Source organism: Coregonus clupeaformis, chromosome 19 (genome assembly GCF_020615455.1).
Source record: "Coregonus clupeaformis isolate EN_2021a chromosome 19, ASM2061545v1, whole genome shotgun sequence".
NCBI classification, from domain to species: domain Eukaryota; kingdom Metazoa; phylum Chordata; class Actinopteri; order Salmoniformes; family Salmonidae; genus Coregonus; species Coregonus clupeaformis.
In genome coordinates, this window is record NC_059210.1 from 54,177,636 (window position 1) to 54,200,987 (window position 23,352).

The 23,352-nt window shown below is 43.4% G+C and overlaps 1 protein-coding gene across 1 annotated transcript in view; it reads right to left on the minus strand.

The window, feature by feature from the left end:
- Window positions 1-23,352, minus strand: part of LOC121532280 (thromboxane-A synthase-like) — a 134,345-nt gene that overhangs the window by 83,122 nt on the left and 27,871 nt on the right. Inside the window, 2 exon segments of the mRNA XM_041838127.2 lie at window positions 9,324-9,376; window positions 23,041-23,134. Of these exon segments, the coding sequence (XP_041694061.2) occupies window positions 9,324-9,376; window positions 23,041-23,134 (147 nt within the window).

Consider the following 23,352-nt stretch of genomic DNA (forward strand, 5'->3'; position numbering starts at 1 on the left):
CGGCTCGGCCTGTTCCTGCTCCCCGCACCAAGTCAGTGGTGCGCTTCGTCAGCCCGGCACGGCCCGTTCCGGCTCCCCGCACCAAGTCAGTGGTGCGCTTCGTCAGCCCGGTCCGGCCCGCTCCTGCTCCCCGCACCAAGTCAGTGGTGCGTTTCGTCAGCCCGGCTCGGCCCGGAGCTAGAGCAATCCGCTCCACCGGCGTGAAGCATCTGACCGGTGCCGGACCAGCCACCGGTGGAACAGGCACGGGCCGTGCCGGACTGACGACGCACACCACTGGCTTGGTGTGGGGAGCAGGAGCGGGCCGAGCCGGGCTGACGAAACGCACCACTGACTTGGTGCGGGGAGCAGGACCAAGGCGCAGCGTTGCAGGCAAACATACTCTTTATTAGAGACACGATCAAAACCAACAAAACGAAAACGTGACAGTTCACGGTCTAACACAACAGACTAGAACCAAGATCCCACAAACTCTGTGGGGAAACAGGCTGCTAAAGTATGGTTCTCAATCAGAGACAACAAGCAACAGCTGAATCACGTTGCCTCTGATTGAGAACCACACTGGCCAACAGAACAACAATACTAGAATGTGAAACCTAGAACAAAACACATAGACTTTACACACCCTGGCTCAACATATTAGAGTCCCCAGAGCCAGGGCGTGACACTTGGCCAGGTCGCAGTTGTAAATGAGAACTTGTTCTCAACTGGCTTACCTGGTTAAATAAAGGTGAAATAAAAAAATAAAAAAATAAAAAAGCCTGGGGAGGAATATACTCAAAGCCGTAGCGTAAAACACACCCACACACCTTAGACTTAGACATGTGAGCTGTTGAGGAGTTTATACTGAAGGAGAGTCTCACAATGGAAGTTTAACACAACCCTCACTACCTGCCATGGGCTTGACAGACCACAGGGTTTAAATGAGTCAGGGATTTGTTTGTATCCTACAGTCCCACTCATTATTGTTCTAGTCTAGTTGTTACTCTCAGAATTGCTTCGGTTCACTGCAATGTTAGCCAGGAGACACTGACTAACAGGTCAGTCAGTCCTATCTCACCTCGTTTCTTCCCCACATCAGTGGAGGCTCTTCAGAGGAGGAAGGGGAGGACCATCCTCCTCAGTGAATTTCATAAAAATAAAAATAGTGAAACATTAAAAATGTATCCTTTTTAGATAAAACTATACTAAATATATTCACCATGTCACCAAATAATTGATTAAAACACACTGTTTTGCAATGAAGTATACAGTAGCCTCAACAGCACTCTGTAGGGTAGCACCATGGTGTAGTCGGTCCTCCTCTGTGTACATTGACTTCAATACAAAACCTAGGAGGCTCGTGGTTCTCACCCCCTTCCATAGATTTACACAGTAATTATGACAACTTCCAGAGGACTTCCTCCAACCTATCAGAGCTCTTGCAGCATGAACTGACATGTTGTCCCCCAATTAAAGGATTAGAGAATGAATATAGTACTGAAAGCATAAGCTTTTATAGTTGAGAGAAAGACAATAGTTGAACAGTTTTGAACAAATTAATTTCTTCAAAAATGAAGGAGAAGCAAGACAGAGATAGATAGAGAGAGAGAGAGAGAGAGAGAGAGAGAGAGAGAGAGAGAGAGAGAGAGAGAGAGAGAGAGAGAGAGAGAGAGAGAGAGAGAGAGAGAGAGCTATATTCTGTTGTATTTATTTTTTCACTTTCACTTACTTACTTAGCGAATGCAGCTAGCTAGTTTAGCCTACTCAAACACCCGGCTCAAACAGAGATGGATGCTATGTTAGCTAGCTGGCTATGGCTATCCAACACTGGAACTCCAAGTCAAGGTAAGCTTTTGGTTTTATTAATTTATTGCCACCGTGGCCCGCCGGTGTAACTGCTAAACTGCTTGCTGCTGACTGTACACTGTACTGCATGATTGTAGCGGGTTTACTAACACGTTAGTTCTAGTATGTATGTTGACTATGACGTTAATATGGAGAGAACAATGTAGGCTATGTGTAGCGGTTAGCGGTTATGATATGTAGGTTTAGCTTGGAAAGGTTTTTTCACCTGGTCACAGAAAGCTGATGTGTTGTGCACTGAAGTCCACAAGGGAAGGGAAAATGTGAGAGGAGTAGAGCACGTAGATGCAAGAAGGAATACAATGATCAAATGGATCACGCTGTTTGTATGTGGCTGCTATGAAAGTGAACTGTGTTTGCGTGTAATCAGGGGTGTATTCATTCCACCGATTTAGTTGAAAAACCTTTCTTAAACGGAAGCAAATGGAACAAAACGGGGATAAACATACCTGAATTTGTCCAATAGAAACTCTCATTTGCAAATGTTGGACTAATGATTACACCTGAGATCAGCTAGATGCAGGCAAGAGTGTGGAAGGCGGTATTGAAGTTGTTAATGTCTGTCACCTTGAATACTAAAATGTATCATGTAGTAGCCTAAATCTAGCGATGTTACATTGAGCTGGGTGAATGGAATATGAATGACAGTCATCCAATATGCTGTAATAGAAATAAGGCCATGCTTGCATCGCAGTGCTAGAGGCGTCACTACAGACCCGGGTTCGATCCCAGGCTGTGTCGCAGCCGGCCGCGACCGGGAGAGCCATGAGGTGGCGCATAATTGGCCCAGCTTCGTCCGGGTTAGGGGAGGGTTTGGCCGGCCTGGATGTCCGTGTCCCATCGTGCTATAGCGACTCCTTGTGGCAGGCCGGGCGCATGCACGCTGACTTCGGTCGCCAGTTGTACAGTGTTTCCTACGACACTTTGGTGCGGCTTGCTTCTGGGTTAAGCGAGCAGTGTGTCAAGAAGCAGTGCGGCTTGGCAGGGTCGTGTTTCGGAGGACGCATGGCTCTCGACTTTCGCCTCTTGCAACAATGGGACAAGACTGTAACTACCAATTGAGTATCACGAAATTGGGGAGAAAATGGGAAAAAAGTACAGAAATAAATAAATAAAATAAAAATAACTAAGGCCATGCTCATTAAAAAAAGAATTGACCGCCACTGCCCCACATGCAGTGCATTCGGAAAGTATTCAGACCCCTTCACTTTTTCCAAATGTTGTTACATTACAGCCTTTGTTACATTACAGTTTTTACATTTCATTTACATTTCAGTCATTTAGCAGACACTGTTATCCAGAGCGACTTACATGAGCAATTAGGGTTCAGTGCCTTGCTTAAGGGCACATCGACAGATTTTTCACCTAGTCGGCTCGGGGATTAGAACCAGCGACCTTTCGGTTACTGGCACAAAACTCTTACTCACTAAGCTACCTGCCGCCCTCATCAATCTACACACAATACCCCATAATAACAAAGTAAATGCAGGTTTTAGACATTTTTGCAAATGTCTTAAAAATAAAAATCTGAAGTATTCAGAACCTTTACTGAGTACTTTGTTGAAGCACCTTTGGCAGTGATTACAGCCTCAAGTCGTATTGGGTATGATGCTACAAGCTTGGCACACCTGTATTTGGGGAGTTTCTCCCATTCTTCTCTGTACATCCTCTCAAGCTCTGTCAGGTTGGATGGGGAGCGTCGCTGCACAGCTATTTTCAGGTCTCCCTAGAGTTGTTTGGGTCTGGCTGGGCCACTCAAGGACATTCAGAGACTTGTCCCGAAGCCTTGTCTTGGCTGTGTGCTTAGGGTCGTTGTCTTCTTGCAAGGTGAACCTTCGCTCCAGTCTGAGGTCCTGTGCGCTCTGGAGCAGGTTTTCATCAAGGATCTATCTGTACTTTGCTCCGTTCATCTTTCCCTCAATCCTGACTAGTCTCCCAGTCCCTGCCGCTCAAAAACTTCCCCACACGATGATGCTGCAACCACCATGCTTCACCGTAGGGATGGTATTGGCCAGGTAATGAGCGGTGCCTGGTTTCCTCCAGATGTGACGCTTGGCATTCAGGACAAAGAGTTGAATCTTGGTTTCATCAGACCAGAGAATCTTGTTTCTCATGGTCTGAGAGTCCTTTAGGTGCCTTTTGGCAAACTCCAAGCGGGCTGTCATGTGCCTTTTACTGAGGAGTGGCTTCCGTCTGGCCACTCTACCATAAAGGCCTGATTGGTGGAGTGCTGCAGAGATGGTTGTCCTTCTGGAAGGTTCTCCTATCTCCACAGAGGAACTCTGGAGCTCTGTCAGAGTGGCCATTGGGTTCTTGGTCACCTCCCTGACCAAGGCCCTTCTCCCCCGATTGGTGGTTCCAAACTTCTTCCATTTAAGAATGATGGAGGCCACTGTGTTCTTGGGGACTTTCAATGCTGCAGAAATGTTTTGGTACCCTTCCCCATATCTGTGCCTCGACACAATCCTGTCTCGGAGCTCTACGGACAATTCCTTTGACCTCATGGCTTGGTTTTTGCTCTGACATGTACTGTCAACTGTGGGACCTTATATAGACAGGTGTGTGCCTTTCCAAATCATGTCCAATCAATTTAATTTACCACAGGTGGACTCCAATCAAGTTGTAGAAACATCTCAAGGATGATCAATGGAAACAGGATGCACCTGAGCTAAATTTTGAGTCTCATAGCAAAGGGTCTGAATACTTATGTAAATAAGGTATTTCTGTTTTTTATTTTTTATAAATTTGCAAACATTTCTAAAAACCTGTTTTCACTTTGTCATTATGGGGTATTGTGTGTAGATTGATGAGGAAAACATTTAATTTAATCAATTTTAGAATAAGGCTGTAACAAAATGTGGAAAAAGTGAAGGGGTCTGAATACTTTCCGAATGCACTGGAGGAGATACAGGACTTATAGGAGATTCTTCACAAGGCTGATAGGAGGGCTAATGCCTGGTGTTATAAAGCTGAGGTTAAAAGGTAAGGAGAAGATCCTCTCTCACAGCAGCTCCATCTTGTTAAGTCCCGTCTCTGGGTGTCACTAAAAGAGGGTAATCTAGAGAAGATGTTGCCCTAGTCTTGTCCCCAGTCCCAAGGCTAATGTAACTCCACATTTACCAGTGCACCCCTTCATCCAGTGTAGCAGGGTTTAAATAATATGGGGTAAAGGTCTGGCAGTATCAGAGGGGAGATTCTGACCCCTCTTTAAAAACAGTAGGTCATTAACACTCCATGTGTCTGTTTATGACTGCACCTGTCACACTGGACGGGTAATGGTTTTGTTATCTGGCCCGGAGGGAGCTCCATTCCGTAGCCTGAATGGGTAACATAATCACCACACTGGCCTGGCTACTCAGACCAACTAGTCGCTATGCAGGCTTCTCGGTGTGTTAGTGTGTTTGTATAGTTTAATCACCAACCGGTGGTAATAGTGGCAACATCGTTACTATACAAATACATCAATGCAGAGGGAACCTTATTACATTTGTGTGTTTGTATAGTTATGATGTAGTTTCACCCATAGAGATCCTATTACAATTTATTCTAATTCCTAACTATATGCCTTCTCCTGACATTGTGAGGTACTGCTGTATTTTAGTATCCAAAATTAAAATCACAATTATTTTTTTATTTTTTAGATTGTCCATTAGATGTCTTACATAATGACCACACCACTCACGTTGCGTGTGTGCGCTCGCATTGCAGAATAAATGCACACATACAGTGGGGAAAAAAAGTATTTAGTCAGCCACCAATTGTGCAAGTTCTCCTACTTAAAAAGATGAGAGAGGCCTGTAATTTTCATCATAGGTACACGTCAACTATGACAGACAAATTGAGAAAAAAATATCCAGAAAATCACATTGTAGGATTTTTAATGAATTTATTTGCAAATTATGGTGGAAAATAAGTATTTGGTCACCTACAAACAAGCAAGATTTCTGGCTCTCACAGACCTGTAACTTCTTCTTTAAGAGGCTCCTCTGTCCTCCACTCGTTACCTGTATTAATGGCACCTGTTTGAACTTGTTATCAGTATAAAAGACACCTATCCACAACCTCAAACAGTCACACTCCAAACTCCACTATGTCCAAGACCAAAGAGCTGTCAAAGGACACCAGAAACAAAATTGTAGACCTGCACCAGGCTGGGAAGACTGAATCTGCAATAGGTAAGCAGCTTGGTTTGAAGAAATCAACTGTGGGAGCAATTATTAGGAAATGGAAGACATACAAGACCACTGATAATCTCCCTCGATCTGGGGCTCCACGCAAGATCTCACCCCGTGGGGTCAAAATGATCACAAGAACGGTGAGCAAAAATCCCAGAACCACACGGGGGGACCTAGTGAATGACCTGCAGAGAGCTGGGACCAAAGTAACAAAGCCTACCATCAGTAACACACTACGCCGCCAGGGACTCAAATCCTGCAGTGCCAGACGTGTCCCCCTGCTTAAGCCAGTACATGTAAGTAAGCATTTCACTGTAATGTCTGCACCTGTTGTATTCGGCGCATGTGACCAATAAAATTTGATTTGATTTGATTTGATTTGATGTCCAGGCCCGTCTGAAGTTTGCTAGAGTGCATTTGGATGATCCAGAAGAGGATTGGGAGAATGTCATATGGTCAGATGAAACCAAAATAGAACTTTTTGGTAAAAACTCAACTCGTCGTGTTTGGAGGACAAAGAATGCTGAGTTGCATCCAAAGAACACCATACCTACTGTGAAGCATGGGGGTGGAAACATCATGCTTTGGGGCTGTTTTTCTGCAAAGGGACCAGGACGACTGATCCGTGTAAAGGAAAGAATGAATGGGGCCATGTATCGTGAGATTTTGAGTGAAAACCTCCTTCCATCAGCAAGGGCATTGAAGATGAAACGTGGCTGGGTCTTTCAGCATGACAATGATCCCAAACACACCGCCCAGGCAACAAAGGAGTGGCTTCGTAAGAAGCATTTCAAGGTCCTGGAGTGGCCTAGCCAGTCTCCAGATCTCAACCCCATAGAAAATCTTTGGAGGGAGTTGAAAGTCCGTGTTGCCCAGCGACAGCCCCAAAACATCACTGCTCTAGAGGAGATCTGCATGGAGGAATGTGCCAAAATACCAGCAACAGTGTGTGAAAACCTTGTGAAGACTTACAGAAAACGTTTGACCTGTGTCATTGCCAACAAAGGGTATATAACAAAGTATTGAGAAACTTTTGTTATTGACCAAATACTTATTTTCCACCATAATTTGCAAATAAATTCATAAAAAATCCTACAATGTGATTTTCTGGATTTTTTTTTCTCATTTTGTCTGTCATAGTTGACGTGTACCTATGATGAAAATTACAGGCCTCTCTCATCTTTTTAAGTGGGAGAACTTGCACAATTGGTGGCTGACTAAATAATTTTTTCCCCCACTGTACATGTTATTCAATCATTTCATCCAAACTGCTAGCACCCGCCTCTCCCATGTCCTCATTGGTTTTTAGGAGCATTTACCCAAGTGGGGATTGAAAGATAAACTGAGGTCCACACTCCAGTCCAGTTGGTGGTGGTAATGCACCCGAAAGTTGGTTGCCAACCTCTATATAAAGACCACAGAAGAAGAAGAAGAAGAAGAAGAAGAAGAAGAAGAAGAAGAAGAAGAAGAAGAAGAAGAAGAAGACAGAAGGGGGAGAGATTACTAGAAACTAGCTAGGTTTCCCCTTTTATCTGTGGATTAATTGTCGGAGTAGAGAAAACGATTTTGTGTGACTCAAAATGGGTTAAAATTCTACAAAGATCCAGAAAAAAATGAAATTGTGCATTTCAGGTAAAATAACAACCCAATGTTTAAATCCCAGGACAAATTAGCTAGCAACAGCAAGCTAGTTAGCTAAATGTCCATGAATGTTTCATGTGTTTTGACCTGTCCCCAAATTAATATAGTTGGTTCAGAGTTCTTTTGATATTTCAACCTGAGTGTCCTGATCGCGTCTGGTGTGGATGGACAAAATCAACATGCGTGCGTGCCCGGTCTAGTCAGCATGTTATGTCTACTGTATTTGATATTATGTCTGATATGAAAAATAAAGAAACGTTGAAAGATTTCCCTCTAACAACCACTGAGTGCTTTCAACTTAGATAAATTCATGACGGGAGCGTTCTGAGAGACGACGGGGGTTCAATAAATGTGCCATGAGCCTCTTTCTCTTTTCTTTTTGAAAAACAACGTATCGAGCTAGTTGACTACTCTTACTGAAGGCTGTAGTAATGCCTTTTGGCATATATCTGCGCATTCTGACTTAAGTTATCTTTTCTGGTCCAGGCACGAAATCCAGCCATAGCAAACCCAATTTTCCTCCAACTCTTTATTTTTATTTTTTACACACACAGAAAACCCTGTATAATCAACCCAGAGCTAATCTAGCAGCACCTCTAGATTAGATCAACTTTATTATCCCACCAAGGGGAAATTCGTTTGGTCATGTACCTAAAAAGACAAAGTACATAAAACATAAAAACACAGAATAATACACAATAAAATGTATATGAAAGTCCAATAGGCCACATATTTACAGTGAGTAAGTGCAATACATATTTACTGTACACTCCTTTCACCGAGCCGACTATTTGAAAAATCTGTCAACGTGCCCTTGAGCAAGGCACTTAACCCTAATTGCGTCTGTAAGTCGCTCTGGATAAGAGCGTCTGCTAAATGACTAAAACTGTAAAAATATCTGTTCATCCTGAGCTTCTTCTGAAGAAGTCTTCTTCCCCTAGTCAGGTTCTGCTACGACTGAGACTTGAGTGAAGGGGATGTGTACTGTCCTGTAATATTTTGTCTAGTTTTTGGAGGATGAGTTGGCTGATTCTTGGTCTATACCACTTCTTGGTCTATTCCCGCTATCTTGATCAAGCGCTGCAGCTCTATTTGGTCTTGAACTCGCATGTTTCCAAACATGCATATCAGAACAAAGGACCGGACACTCTGTAGGACAGATTTATAAAACAGCTGTAAAATATGGCGATCAACATTAAAATGGTTCAGTTTATGTAAAAAAATTAATTAAAAAAATATTGTAGTTTTCTTTGTCTTTGCAAGGGCACGCACAGTCATTGCATTTCAGGTTATTGTCTATCTTGATTCCTAGGTATTTATATGTGTTCTACTGTTTCCCCGTTGATCTTAGTGGGGTAATGCATTGGAATGAGCCTACCAGGAAGCTTCTGTTTGATCTTATGGTGTTGCTTTTCATTCGCCTGGTCCCAGATCAGTTTGTGATGTCTTGCCAACTCCTATGGTTATTGTCACACCATTATTTGGCAAGACATGGACAAGCAGATCTGGGACCATGATAACTTTTCACCAGCTTCACTGATACTTCTAACACATATGTCTATCAGAGGATGGGTTAGACGCTGGATGACACAAGTCAATAAGAGTGTCCTGTAGTGGCTTGGGTTTGGTGTGATGTAAATTTAGTGTCAGTCAGTCACTTACCCACATACTCTCCCATACTTGTGAATCAGGTCTGTGTGAACACCAAAAAAGCCCTGAAAATAAAGATTAGAAAGAATTAGAAAGGAACCTTAGAACCAACTGAGATTTTATATAATTTAAAATTGTATATGAGAGGATATCCATTCTCTCTGCTACAATGAAATACTGTGATTCCCTGTTGGTATCTGATTGATATTTGCTCAATAAGCACTTTCCATTGTCTTAGCTACTAGCGTTAACTCCACAGCCACCACAAGAAACACCCTAGCAGTACACAGCGACAGCTGCATTGATTTGACTCTTTTCCATTCCTGTGTCAGAGCTAAGACTGACACATGACTGACAACTTAATAAAGGGGCTAGAACACTACCCTGAACATACCATACCATCCCTGACCAACACTAAAAGGTGCTGTAACTGCAAAGTGTGTGTGTGTGCAGAGATAGTGTGCGTGCGTGTGTGTGAGAGAGAGAAAAAGTATGAACTGTATGTTTCTCGACACAAACTAATAGTTTCATCTGAACCAACTACAACTGGAAAGCTGTCTTTCATCTTCTCCAAGTTGACTCCTATTCAATCTTCAACAGAACTAACAAAAAGCTTCACTGACCGACAAAGAAGGAGGTGTGATGACGAAGGTTTCAGCTCTACTGTGCATTGATCTTTAGTATTGATCTGCTCCAACAGTTCCAGTCTCAAGGCCAGTGTGTGTGTGTGTGTGTGTGTGTGTGTGTGTGTGTGTGTGTGTGTGTGTGTGTGTGTGCGTGCGTGCGAGAGCTTAACTCATCACAGCTCTGTAATACAAAACATCAGCCAGGAGACTGAAAAGATTTGGCATGGGTTCTCAGATCCTCAAAAGGTTCTACACCATCGAGAGCATCCTGACTGGTTGCATCACCGCCTGGTATGGCAACTGCTCGGCCTCCGACCGCAAGGCACTACAGAGGGAAGTGCGTACGGCCCAGTACATCACTGGGGCCAAGCTTCCTGCCATCCAGGACCTCTATAGCAGGCGGTGTCAGAGTAAGGCCCTAAAAATTGTCAAAGAATCCAGCCACCCTAGTCATAGACTGTTCTCTCTGCTACCGCACGGCAAGCGGTACCGGAGCGCCAAGTCTAGGTCCAAGAGGCTTCTAAACAGCTTCTACCCCCAAGCCATAAGACTCCTGAACATCTAATCAAATGGCTACCCAGACTATTTGCATTGCCCCCCTCCACCCCTCTTTTACGCTGCTGCTACTCTCTGTTTATTATCTATGCATAGTCACTTTAACTCTACCTACATGTACATATTACCCCAATTACCTTGACTAACCGGTACCCCCGCACATTCACTCGGTACCGGTACCTCCTGTATATAGCCTTGCTATTGTTATTTTTACTGCTGCTCTTTAATTATTTGTTACTTTTATTTCGTATTATTTTATATTGTATTTTTTGTGTGATTTTTTTTGGTATTCTTTCTTAAAACTGCATTGTTGGTTAAGGGCTTGTAAGTAAGCATTTCACTGTAAGGTCTACACCTCTTGTATTCGGCGCATGTGACAAAGATTTATTTTGTTTGATTTGATTTGAGACTTTAGACTCAGAGCATTCAATTGATTTCACATCAATCTGTGGAATGAATCTATGGTACTTTGCAATGTAGCTGAGCGACGGCCTTAAAAGCTATACTTAATTCAATTGGCAATTTCTCTGACAAATAAATCAAATCAAATCAAATGTTAATGGTCGCATACACATATTTAGCAGATGTTATTGCGGGTGTAGAGAAATGCTTATGTTCCTAGCTCCAACAAGACAGTAATATCTAACAACACAAAACAGTACACGCAAATCTAAAAAATGAAAGAATGGACTAAAAAATCTAGAAATATTAGGACGAGCAATGTCATAGTCCAGAATATAAATATATATGTACAGTATGTGATTGGATATATAGACATTATGGACAGTATGTGGATAGAATATATGGTATATCTGAAGAATACGTGGATAGAATAGTATATGTACAGCAATAGTTAAATAGGATAGACTTGACTAGAGTACAGTATATACAGTGGGGTATTTGATACACTGCCAATTTTGCAGGTTTTCCTACTTACAAAGCATGTAGAGGTCTGTAATTTTTATCATAGGTACACTTCAACTGTGAGAGACGGAATCTAAAACAAAAATCCAGAAAATCACATTGTATGATTTCTAAGTAATTAATTTCCACTATTACAGTGGGGAAATTTTTTATTTAGTCAGCCACCAATTGTGCAAGTTCTCCCACTTAAAAAGATGAGAGAGGCCTGTAATTTTCATCATAGGTACACGTCAACTATGACAGACAAAATTAGAAAAAAAAATCCAGAAAATCACATTGTAGGATTTTTTATGAATTTATTTGCAAATTATGGTGGAAAATAAGTATTTGGTCAATAACAAAAGTTTCTCAATACTTTGTTATATACCCTTTGTTGGCAATGACACAGGTCAAACGTTTTCTGTAAGTCTTCACAGGGTTTTCACACACTGTTGCTGGTATTTTGGCCCATTCCTCCATGCAGATCTCCTCTAGAGCAGTGATGTTTTGGGGCTGTCGCTGGGCAACACAGACTTTCAACTCCCTCCAAAGATTTTCTATGGGGTTGAGATCTGGAGACTGGCTAGGCCACTCCAGGACCTTGAAATGCTTCTTACGAAGCCACTCCTTCGTTGCCCGGGCGGTGTGTTTGGGATCATTGTCATTCTGAAAGACCCAGCCACGTTTCATCTTCAATGCCCTTGCTGATGGAAGGAGGTTTTCACTCAAAATCTCACGATACATGGCCCCATTCATTCTTTCCTTTACACGGATCAGTCGTCCTGGTCCCTTTGCAGAAAAACAGCTCCAAAGCATGATGTTTCCACCCCCATGCTTCACAGTAGGTATGGTGTTCTTTGGATGCAACTCAGCATTCTTTGTCCACGACGAGTTGAGTTTTTACCAAAAAGTTCTATTTTGGTTTCATCTGACCATATGACATTCTCCCAATCCTCTTCTGGATCATCCAAATGCACTCTAGCAAACTTCAGACGGGCCAGGACATGTACTGGCTTAAGCAGGGGGACATGTCTGGCACTGCAGGAATTGAGTCCCTGGCGGCGTAGTGTGTTACTGATGGTAGACTTTGTTACTTTGGTCCCAGCTCTCTGCAGGTCATTCGCTAGGTCCCCCCGTGTGGTTCTGGGATTTTTGCTCACCGTTCTTGTGATCATTTTGACCCCACGGGGTGAGATCTTGCGTGGAGTCCCAGATCGAGGGAGATTATGCGTGGTCTTGTATGTCTTCCATTTCCTAATAATTGCTCCCACAGTTGATTTCTTCAAACCAAGCTGCTTACCTATTGCAGATTCAGTCTTCCCAGCCTGGTGCAGGTCTACAATTTTGTTTCTGGTGTCCTTTGACAGCTCTTTGGTCTTGGCCATAGTGGAGTTTGGAGTGTGACTGTTTGAGGTTGTGGACAGGTGTCTTTTATACTGATAACAAGTTCAAACAGGTGCCATTAATACAGGTAACGAGTGGAGGACAGAGGAGCCTCTTAAAGAAGAAGTTACAGGTCTGTGAGAGCCAGAAATCTTGCTTGTTTGTAGGTGACCAAATACTTATTTTCCACCATAATTTGCAAATAAATTCATTAAAAATCCTACAATGTGATTTTCTGGATTTTTTTTCCTCAATTTGTCTGTCATAGTTGACGTGTATCTATGATGAAAATTACAGGCCTCTCTCATCTTTTTAAGTGGGAGAACTTGCACAATTGCTGGCTGACTAAATACTTTTTTCCCCCACTGTATAGCTTCCCTATAAGAGCTTCCCTGTATTCACATGTCGACCAATGGTTTGACCATAGTGTGTGTGCTGTGTGTGTGTATGCTGTGTGTGTGCTGTGTGTGCTATGGTGTTTGTTAAGTGTTTGTCTACTGCAGTGTGTATCCTGCCACCATGTCTGTATCCTGCCACATGTCGTATGTGCTGCAGCATCCTGTGCCCTGTCCTCTGAGGGGATAAAGTGACAATATCACCATAGAGGGAGTAAAGCTTTAGAGCAAGGGTTAAGGTGTCACGTGGACTACTAAATATTTGGTACAAACCTTCACACAGTATGCAGACAAATACTATGTTATCATAAATCCCCTGTCTCTGATACTCTGAAACAAAGCTGGGTATACTGGGTATAACCATAGTAGCCTATATGACCACAGTAGCCTATATGACCACAGTAGCTTATATGACCATAGCTACATAAAACACTCTCTTACCGACATTTTACTCCATTCAACAAACTGTGGGCATGATTAGAGACAGCTAAACCAGTAACAGAGTCCTGATACACTGTATGCTCCGGCAGTTCTAGTGCAGGTTGAGTCTAGTTCTCATGATGGCTATATAGTGCTGCCACTCGATGTCAGTGCAGAGCAGAGACAGGGCTGATGGAGGGTTGGTGAACGCAACACACGGCTTTCAGAGAGCTTTGTCTACAGCAGGGATGGGCAACTCCAGTCCTTGGGGGCCGAAGTGGTGTCACATATTATTAGGATGTCCGAAATTATTAGGATACATTTCCCTCAGTATTCAGTGGGTCGGAAGCGTTGGCATTGTTGGTTAAGGGCTCATACAGTGAGGGAAAAAAGTATTTGATCCCCTGCTGATTTTGTACGTTTGCCCACTGACAAAGAAATTATCAGTCTATAATTTTAATGGTAGGTTTATTTGAACAGTGAGAGACAGAATAACAACAAAAATATCCAGAAAAACGCATGTAAAATTTTTTATAAATTGATTTGCATTTTAATGAGGGAAATAAGTATTTGACCCCCTCTCAATCAGAAAGATTTCCGGCTCCCAGGTGTCTTTTATAAAGGTAACGAGCTGAGATTAGGAGCACACTCTTAAAGGGAGTGCTCCTAATCTCAGTTTGTTACCTGTATAAAAGACACCTGTCCACAGAAGCAATCAATCAATCAGATTCCAAACTCTCCACCATGGCCAACACCAAAGAGCTCTCCAAGGATGTCAGGGACAAGATTGTAGACCTACACAAGGCTGGAATGGGCTACAAGACCATCGCCAAGCAGCTTGGTGATAAGGTGACAACAGTTGGTGCGATTATTCGCAAATGGAAGAAACACAAAAGAACTGTCAATCTCCCTCGGCCTGGGGCTCCATGCAAGATCTCACCTCGTGGAGTTGCAATGATCATGAGAACAGTGAGGAATCAGCCCAGAACTACACGGGAGGATCTTGTCAATGATCTCAAGGCAGCTGGGAACATACTCACCAAGAAAACAATTGGTAACACACTACGCCGTGAAGGACTGAAATCCTGCAGCGCCAGCAAGGTCCCCATGCTCAAGAAAGCACATATACAGGCCCATCTGAAGTTTGCCAATGAACATCTGAATGATTCAGAGGAGAACTGGGTGAAAGTGTTGTGGTCAGATGAGACCAAAATCGAGCTCTTTGGCATCAACTCAACTCGCTGTGTTTGGAGGAGGAGGAATGCTGCCTATGACCCCAAGAACACCATCCCCACCGTCAAACATGGAGGTGGCAACATTTGCTTTGGGGGTGTTTTTCTGCTAAGGAGACAGGACAACTTCACCGCATCAAAGGGACGATGGACGGGGCCATGTACCATCAAATATTGGGTGAGAACCTCCTTCCCTCAGCCAGGACATTGAAAATGGGTCGTGGATGGGTATTCCAGCATGAGTGGCCTAGCCAGTCTCCAGACCTTAATCCCATAGAAAATCTGTGGAGGGAGCTGAAGGTTCGAGTTGCCAAACGTCAGCCTCGAAACCTTAATGACTTGGAGAAAAACTGCAAAGAGGAGTGGGACAAAATCCCTCCTGAGATGTGTGCAAACCTGGTGGCCAACTACAAGAAACGTCTGACCTCTGTGATTGCCAACAAGAGTTTTGCCATCAAGTACTAAGTCATGTTTTGCAGAGGGGTCAAATACTTATTTCCCTCATTAAAATGCAAATCAATTTATAAAATTTTTGACATGCGTTTTTCTGGATTTTTTTGTTGTTATTCTGTCTCTCACTGTTCAAATAAACCTACCATTAAAATTATAGACTGATCATGTCTTTGTCAGTGGGCAAACTTACAAAATCAGCAGGGGATCAAATACTTTTTTCGGTAAGGTCTACACCTGTTGTATTCAGCGCATGTTGTTATCAATTTACAATCTGTAGAAACAATGAGAATAGAAAGGTTCAGAACTTTTGTGAAACATCACAGTACAGTTGAAAAATATATGGCAAATAGAAATCCAATATGGATGGTGTTAAGAGATAGATGGGATGGGTTGAATGGAGCTGAAGGTTGGGACTAATAACAACTAATAACAACAAGATAACTAATGTAAAACATACTGTGTCCATAATATGTATATAGGTTATAGGTTAAGAACTTTTGTGAAAGAGCACAGTTTGAAAGATACGGCATATAGAAGCAAACCGGATGGACATCATGAAAATGATCGAAGAGGTTGAGGGTAGAGGAAGTTCAGGAGTAAAAACAAACCAAATAGAACTATTGTAGAATTGACTGTGTCCATAAAATGTACACTACCGTTCAAAAGTTTGGGGTCACTTAGAAATGTCCTTGTTTTCCATGAAAACATACATGAAATGGGTTTGAATAGGAAATATAGCAAAATGAATAGGAAATGTAGTCATTGACAAGGTTAGAAAGAATGATTTTTAATTGAAATAATAATTGTGTCCTTCAAACTTTGCTTTCGTCAAAGAATCCTCAATTTGCAGCAATTACAGCTTTGCAGACCTTTGGCATTCTAGTTGTCAATTTGTTGAGGTAATCTGAAGAGATTTCACCCCATGCTTCCTGAAGCACCTCCCACAAGTTGGATTGGTTTGATGGGCACTTCTTACGTACCATTCGGTCAAGCTGCTCCCACAACAGCTCAATAGGGTTGAGATCCGGTGATTGTGCTGGCCACTCCATTACAGACAGAATACCGGCTGAGTGCTTCTTCTCTAAATAGTTATTGCATAGCTTGGAGCTGTGCTTTGGGTCATTGTCCTGTTGTAGGAGGAAATTGGCTCCAATCAAGCGCCGTCCACAGGGTTTGGCATGGTGTTGCAAAATGGAGTGATAGCCTTCTTTCTTCAAGATCCCTTTTACCCTGTACAAATCTCCCACTTTACCACCACCAAAGCACCCCCAGACCATCACATTGCCTCCACTATGCTTGACAGATGGCATCAAGCACTCCTCCAGCATCTTTTCATTTGGTCTGCGTCTCACAAATGTTCTTCTTTGTGATCCGAACACCTTCAACTTAGATATGTCTGTCCATAACACTTTTTTCCAATCTCCCACTGTCCAATGTCTGTGTTCTTTTGCCCATCTTAATCTTTTCCTTTTATTGGCCAGTCTGAGATATGGCTTTTTCTTTGCAACTCTGCCTAGAAGGTCAGCATCCTGGAGTCGCCTCTTCACTGTTGACGTTGAGACTGGTGTTTTGCGGGTACTAATTAATGAAGCTGCCAGTTGAGGACCTGTGAGGTGTCTGTTTCTCACTAGACACTCTAATGTATTTGTCCTCTTGCTCAGTTGTGCACTGGGGCCTCCCACTCCTCTTTCTATTCTGGTTAGAGACAGTTTGCGCTGTTCTGTGAAGGGAGTCGTACACAGCTTTGTACGAGATCTTCAGTTTCTTGGCAATTTCTCGCATGGAATAGCCTTAATTTCTCAGAACAAGAATAGACTGATGAGTTTCAGAAGAAAGTTAATTGTTTCTGGCCATTTTGAGCCTGTAATCGAACCAACAATTGCTGACGCTCCAGATACTCAACTAGTCTCAAAAAGGCCAGTTTTATTGCTTCTTTAATCAGCACAACAGTTTTCAGCTGTGCTAACATAATTGCACAAGGGTTTTCTAATGATCAATTAGCCTTTTAAAATGATAAACTTGGATTAGCAAACACAACTTGCCATTGGAACACAGGACTGATGGTTGCTGATAATGGGCCTCTGTACGCCTATGTAGATATTCCATTAAAAATCAGCCGTTTCCAGCAACAATAGCCATTTACAACATTAACAATGTCTACACTGTATTTCTGATCAATATTAAAGCTGGTCTACCCCCTAATTTTTTTTTATATCTATATATAAAAAATTAAAAATAAACTACATATAATGTGCATTTGGAAAGTATTCAGACCCCTTGACTTTTTCCACACATATTGTTATTCTAAAATTGATTAAATTGTTTTTTTCCGTCATCAATCTACACACAATACCCCATACTGAAAAAGCAAAAACTGGTTTTTAGAAATGTTTTCAAATGTATTAAAAATGTAAAACTGAAATATCACATTTATATAAGTATTCAGACCCTTTACTAAGGTACTTTGTTGAAGCACCTTTGGCAGCGATTGCAGCCTTGACTCTTCTTGGGTATGACGATACAAGCTTGGCACACTTGTATTTGGGGAGTTTCTCCCATTCTTCTCTGCAGATCCTCTCAAGCTCTGTCAGGTTGGATGTGGAGCGTCGCTGTACAGCTATTTTCAAGTCTCTCCAGAGATGTTCGATCGGGTTCAAGTCCAGGCTCTGGCTGGGCCACTCAAGGGCATTCAGAGACTTGTCCCGAAGCCACTCCTGCGTTGTCTTGGCTGTGTGCTTAGGGTTGTTGTCCTATTGGAAGGTGAACCTTCACCCCAGTCTGAGGTCCTGAGCACTCTGGAGCAGGTTTTCATCAAGGATCTCTCTGTACTTTGCTCCGTACATCTTTCTCTCGATTCTGACTAGTCTCCCAGTCCCTGCCGCTCAAAATCATCCCCACAGCATGATGCAGCCACCACCACGCTTCACCGTAGGGATGGTATTGGCCAGATGATGAGCTGTGCCTGGTTTCCTCCAGACGTGACGCTTAGCATTCAGGCCAAAGAGTTAAATATTGGTTTCATTAGACCAGAAAATCTTGTTTCTCATGGTCTGAGAGTCCTTTAGGTGCATTTTGGCAAACTCCAAGCTGGCTGTCATGTGCCTTTTACTGAGGAGTAGCTTCAATTTGGCCACTCTACCATAAAAGCCTGATTGGTGGAGTGCTGCAGAGATGGTTGTCCTTCTGGAAGGTTCTCCCATCTCCACAGAGGAACTCTGGAGCTCTGTCAGAGTGACCATCGGCTTCTTGGTCACCTCCCTGACCAAGGCCCTTCTCCCCCGATTGCTAAGTTTGGCCGGGCGGCCAGCTCTAGGAAGAGTCGTGGTGGTTCCAAACTTCTTCCATTTAAGAATGATTGTGTTCACTGTGTTCTTGGGGACCTTCAATGCTGCAGAAATGTTTTGGTATCCTTCCCCAGATCTGTGCCTCGACACAATGCTGTCTCGGAGCTCTACGGAAAATTCCTTCGACCTCAGGCTTGTTTTTTTCTCTGACATGCATTGTCAACTGTAGGACCTTATATAGACAGGTAGGGGTGTGCCTTTCCAAATTATGTCCAATCAATTGAATTTACAACAGGTGGACTCTAATCATGTTGTAGAAATATCTCAAGGATGATCAATGGAAACAGGATGCACCTGAGCTCAATTTCGGGTCTCACAGCAAAGGGTCTGAATACTTATGTAAATGTTTAATACATTTGGAGAATAAATACAATCTAATCAATTTTAGAAAAAGGCTGTAATGTAACAAAATGTGGGGAAATGGAAGGGGTCTGAATACTTTCTGAATGCACTGTAGATCATATGAAAGACAGACAGACAGAACGCTCCTCAATCCTCCTCAACCCTTCTGGCTGATCTGAATAGTGGTCCGTTGGCTCACTTAGGGAAACTTGTCCCGTTAAGGTGCTTATAGAAAGCACTGGGCTCATTGATATGCAAAGCGACAGAGCAGCCCACAGAATGGCTGCAGCCCTGGCATTCCTTCAGCCTGGGCTCCCATGGAGGGGTGGTGGGTACAGAGCGCTGGGGTGTGCCCGATGGAGTGCCCCCTCATGGTGCTTCACACTGCAACAGTCCAAACTGTCTCAAACTGTCTCCATTCATCCATCTCTCTCTCCTTCTTCCCAGCCCCTCCCTCTATCTTACTCTGTTTCTCTCTCTCCCCCAGTCTTTTTATTACTGTAGAGACCGTTGCATGGCAATACGGGCTCCTCACCCACACGCACACAATTCAGCTTAATGTTGGTACCACAGAGCAGAGCGAAGCCGGAGAGGAGTGGGTCACCGACAGAGGCAGACTCCATCAAGTCCAGGATAGTGTGTGTGTGTGTGTGTGTGTGTGTGTGTGTGTGTGTGTGTGTGTGTGTGTGTGTGTGTGTGTGTGTGTGTGTGTGTGTGTGTGTGTGTGTGTGTGTGCGTGTGTGTGTGCGTGTGTGTGTGTGACAACGCAACACAGAACATTTTGAAGTTTGTCCTGTCAGAATTCCTCTTACTACTGCGACGGGATTAAAAATGTTATTTTGTGTTTGAGAACACAGCAGGAAGGCTTTGGGCTACATCTGCAATGGCACCCTATTCCCTACATAGTGCACTAATTTTTACCAGGGCTCTGGTAGGGAGAAGACTGCCATTTTGGATGGAGCCTTGGTATTAGGGAGAGATAGACACTCCTCTCTCTATCTATTCACCATGGTGAGGTGATGGTACCACCCAGAGAGACTGCACTGCTGTGTGCTCTGCTTTAGCCTGACCTTGGCAGTCATGGTGAGATGCTGGCCCGGGCAGAGACTGGACCATGCCATTAAATCTGTGGGGGTTTGGCTCTCATAGCTCTCAATCTCTAGTAATTTAGGTCCGGTAATACTAGCTCTTTCTGGCTGGCTAATGTGTTGTGTTGTGTTGTGTGTTGAGGGGCCAGAGAGGGGGGGGGGATGCCATCTTTGAAGGAGGGCACATGGGTGGTGGTGTTGGGTGAGCCTCTATATCAGTGGCTTGGGTATCAGAGAGGATCAACCAGCCAGCAAGCCAGCGATAAGAGCTCTACCAAGGGAGCTGTACCAGAGGAGTGCTGGGTGGGGAGCAGTCACCCTGTGTGTCAGCCTGTCTCAGAGCTCCTCCAGAAAGATCCACCTTCCCCAGCACCCTGTCTGTCTGACTCACCCCATCCTGGCTCTCTCTCCACTGGGATGGCACTCTGGCTAACAGGGTTGCCACCACTGGAGCTCCTGGTAGGCACTGACTGTGTGGTCACTGGCACTGGCACAGAAGTCAGCATCATGGTGAAAACCGACTAAATATGGATGACGTGCTGGGTGAGTTGGACACAGGGACGCCACGCCAGTGAAACACGTGCATGCGTACAAATTCATCCACATACCATCTGATCATGGACGTACACAAACACTCATACATACATACATGCATACATACAAAGACACACACTCTCTCTTTTTGTTGTGTTTGATGTGAGTGTGGCATGCAGAAGTGGGTCAGATTCTATGAGGGAACCACTCCAGAGAGGGCTCTTTGTGTCTGCAGATCTGAATCTCAGCACTGACACACATTATAGAAGCAGCTTCAGCATCCCCCCTGCTTCACCTGGGGACTCTGCCCAGCCACCGGACAGACAGTGTAATTATGCAAGGCACTGAAGGCAGAGCTGCATGCATACTTAACCACCTCAGCCCTCAGCCTGCCAGGCTGCCACTGCAGTTCACCTGAGAGGGACACTAACAGAACTGGCTATTGTGTAATAGTCTAAAGCCAGCCTACAGAGCACTGGGTCCTGAAATGTACTAGAGTCTCATCCCTGAACGTCACTGATTGCAAAATAAGGCAAACAGGCCAAGTTGGAAGAAGTAGGAAGTAGGAAGAATAAATACAAAAATGACTGATGGAGAAAAGAGATAAAGAAAGAAAGAGGTAGCTGTCCTTGCAGAAGCCCAGTAAAGCTAGCTGCAGTGAGAATGACAGGGGACCCAGCCCACCCTGCCTGCCTGCCCCACTGAAGTCTACTGACCTCTGAATCTCATCAAGATCTGTCCTGCAGAGAAGCATCTGCATGCCACCACACCATACCATGGGCAATAATCACACTTAGCATTTAAAGGCACTGTTTTATAGCTGGAATAGATGTCAAACTGAATGTCAAGCATAAGGGCAAGCATCATCTGTAGCCTATTACTGCGTTAAAATGTATTTATCTCCTTTTGGTATTGTTCTTGTTGATATCTATACAGTTGATACTATATAGTTACAACTTTGTGAGTAAACTCAAGGCATGACTCCCTTGATCTACACATTCCAGATTTAATGTAGGCCTAAATGTCAGTAAATCATATACATTTTTGGAAAATATACCATAGAGATAGTTAGAGGACTCAACTTGGGTACAACCTGTTGTAGCATGTACATTGCCATTGAGGTCTTTCACCATTTTAAAGTAGTCAACTGGGTAGGGATTCCTATGGGTTGGGAGCAATGAGCCAATGATCAGAGCATTGTCTTCTTCAAATTGAGTGATATGGTTTGTAAATGTCTTTAAGCTATATCACCGCCATCTAGTGGCCACAATAAATGAGTGGCGCACCGGCACTGCATTTCAGTGCTAGAGGCATCACTACAGACCCTGGTTTGATTCCAGGCTGTATCACAGGGTTCTTCAATTCCGGTCCTGGAGGGCCGAAACACTTCTGTTTTTTATTTCTACCTGGTAGTTAATTGCACTCACCTGGTGTCCCAGGTCTGAATTAGCCCCTGATTAGAAGGAGAGGATGAAAAACAGAGGTGTTTCGGCCCTCCAGGACCGGAATTGAAGAACCCTGCTGTATCACAATCCATTTCACAATCCGGCCGTGATTGGGAGTCCCATAGAGCGGCGCACAATTGGCCCAGCGTCATCCGGGTTTGGCCGGGGTAGGCCATCATTGTAAATAATAATTTGTTCTTTACTGACTTGCCTAGTTAAATAAAGGTTAAATAAAAATACATTTAAAAAATGACACAAAAGATTTGGTTCAGGACTCCAGCACTGTAGGTGGCGGTAAATCACCAATATTAGCTTTACACTTTTTTCAAACACAAATGAAGTAGAAAATGTACTACTTAAAACATTGGGATGCTGTCAAAGACGCCATAATGGCACAGATAAAAAGATGAGACCTCTTTCCATCCATCCTTGTCTATGGAAAATACTGGTATTCCTGTTCAACATCTCTGGTGTCTTTGTTGTAGGGGTGGGTGGACAGAATGGCGAGCAAGATAAAATATCACCATATTGAATCAGTGATATTGAACACTCCCACTCACTTCTTTATATTTTACATTATATATTCATCATAAAAGTAATGCAATTACCAATAAGGGCAATCTATTTGGGAATCAAATGGTATTAAAAGTTATTACTTGTGAGTCGTATTTAATGAACAAATCTAATGAAGTTTAGCTAGATGTAGGAAGCATGATTTCTCTCGCCTTAGGGGGTGGAGCGCGGATGTCTGCGTAGGAGTATGTGTGCGTATGTGCGTGCGTGTGGACTGGGGGGGTTATGTGATTTCAACGTATTTTCAATGTATGTAACCAAAAAAGACAGGCAATACCCAACCATTGTCTCAGTAAAAAAGGAAGTAAAATTCTGCATTGAACTCTGTATTGATTGCACACACAAATATCACAATGGTTGGCAGGGGAAATATGCTTAAATTAAGTGGTTTCTTTTAGTGAGAGTGTGAATTCTTCCATAGCAGTAAGTATCTTACCTGACGAAATAGAAACAGGTTCCCAAAGAATGGGGACGGTTTGGGGTGCCTTATTCCACATCGAGCCAGGGACGAATAGGGGAACGTAGCATACCTAGAGAGAGAGAGAGAGAGAGAGAGAGAGTCGGGGTGTGAGTATGTAACGGATAAAAGGGAATGGGGGATATAGTAATAATGCTACGGAGATTAGAGCATCTAATCTGGCAGATATGCTGCCTAAGCAGTACCTCACAAACACACAACATTATGACACTTGAAAGATTTATTTGCTCTGGGAAATGTAAGAATTCCACACTCCGACTCCTAAAACGG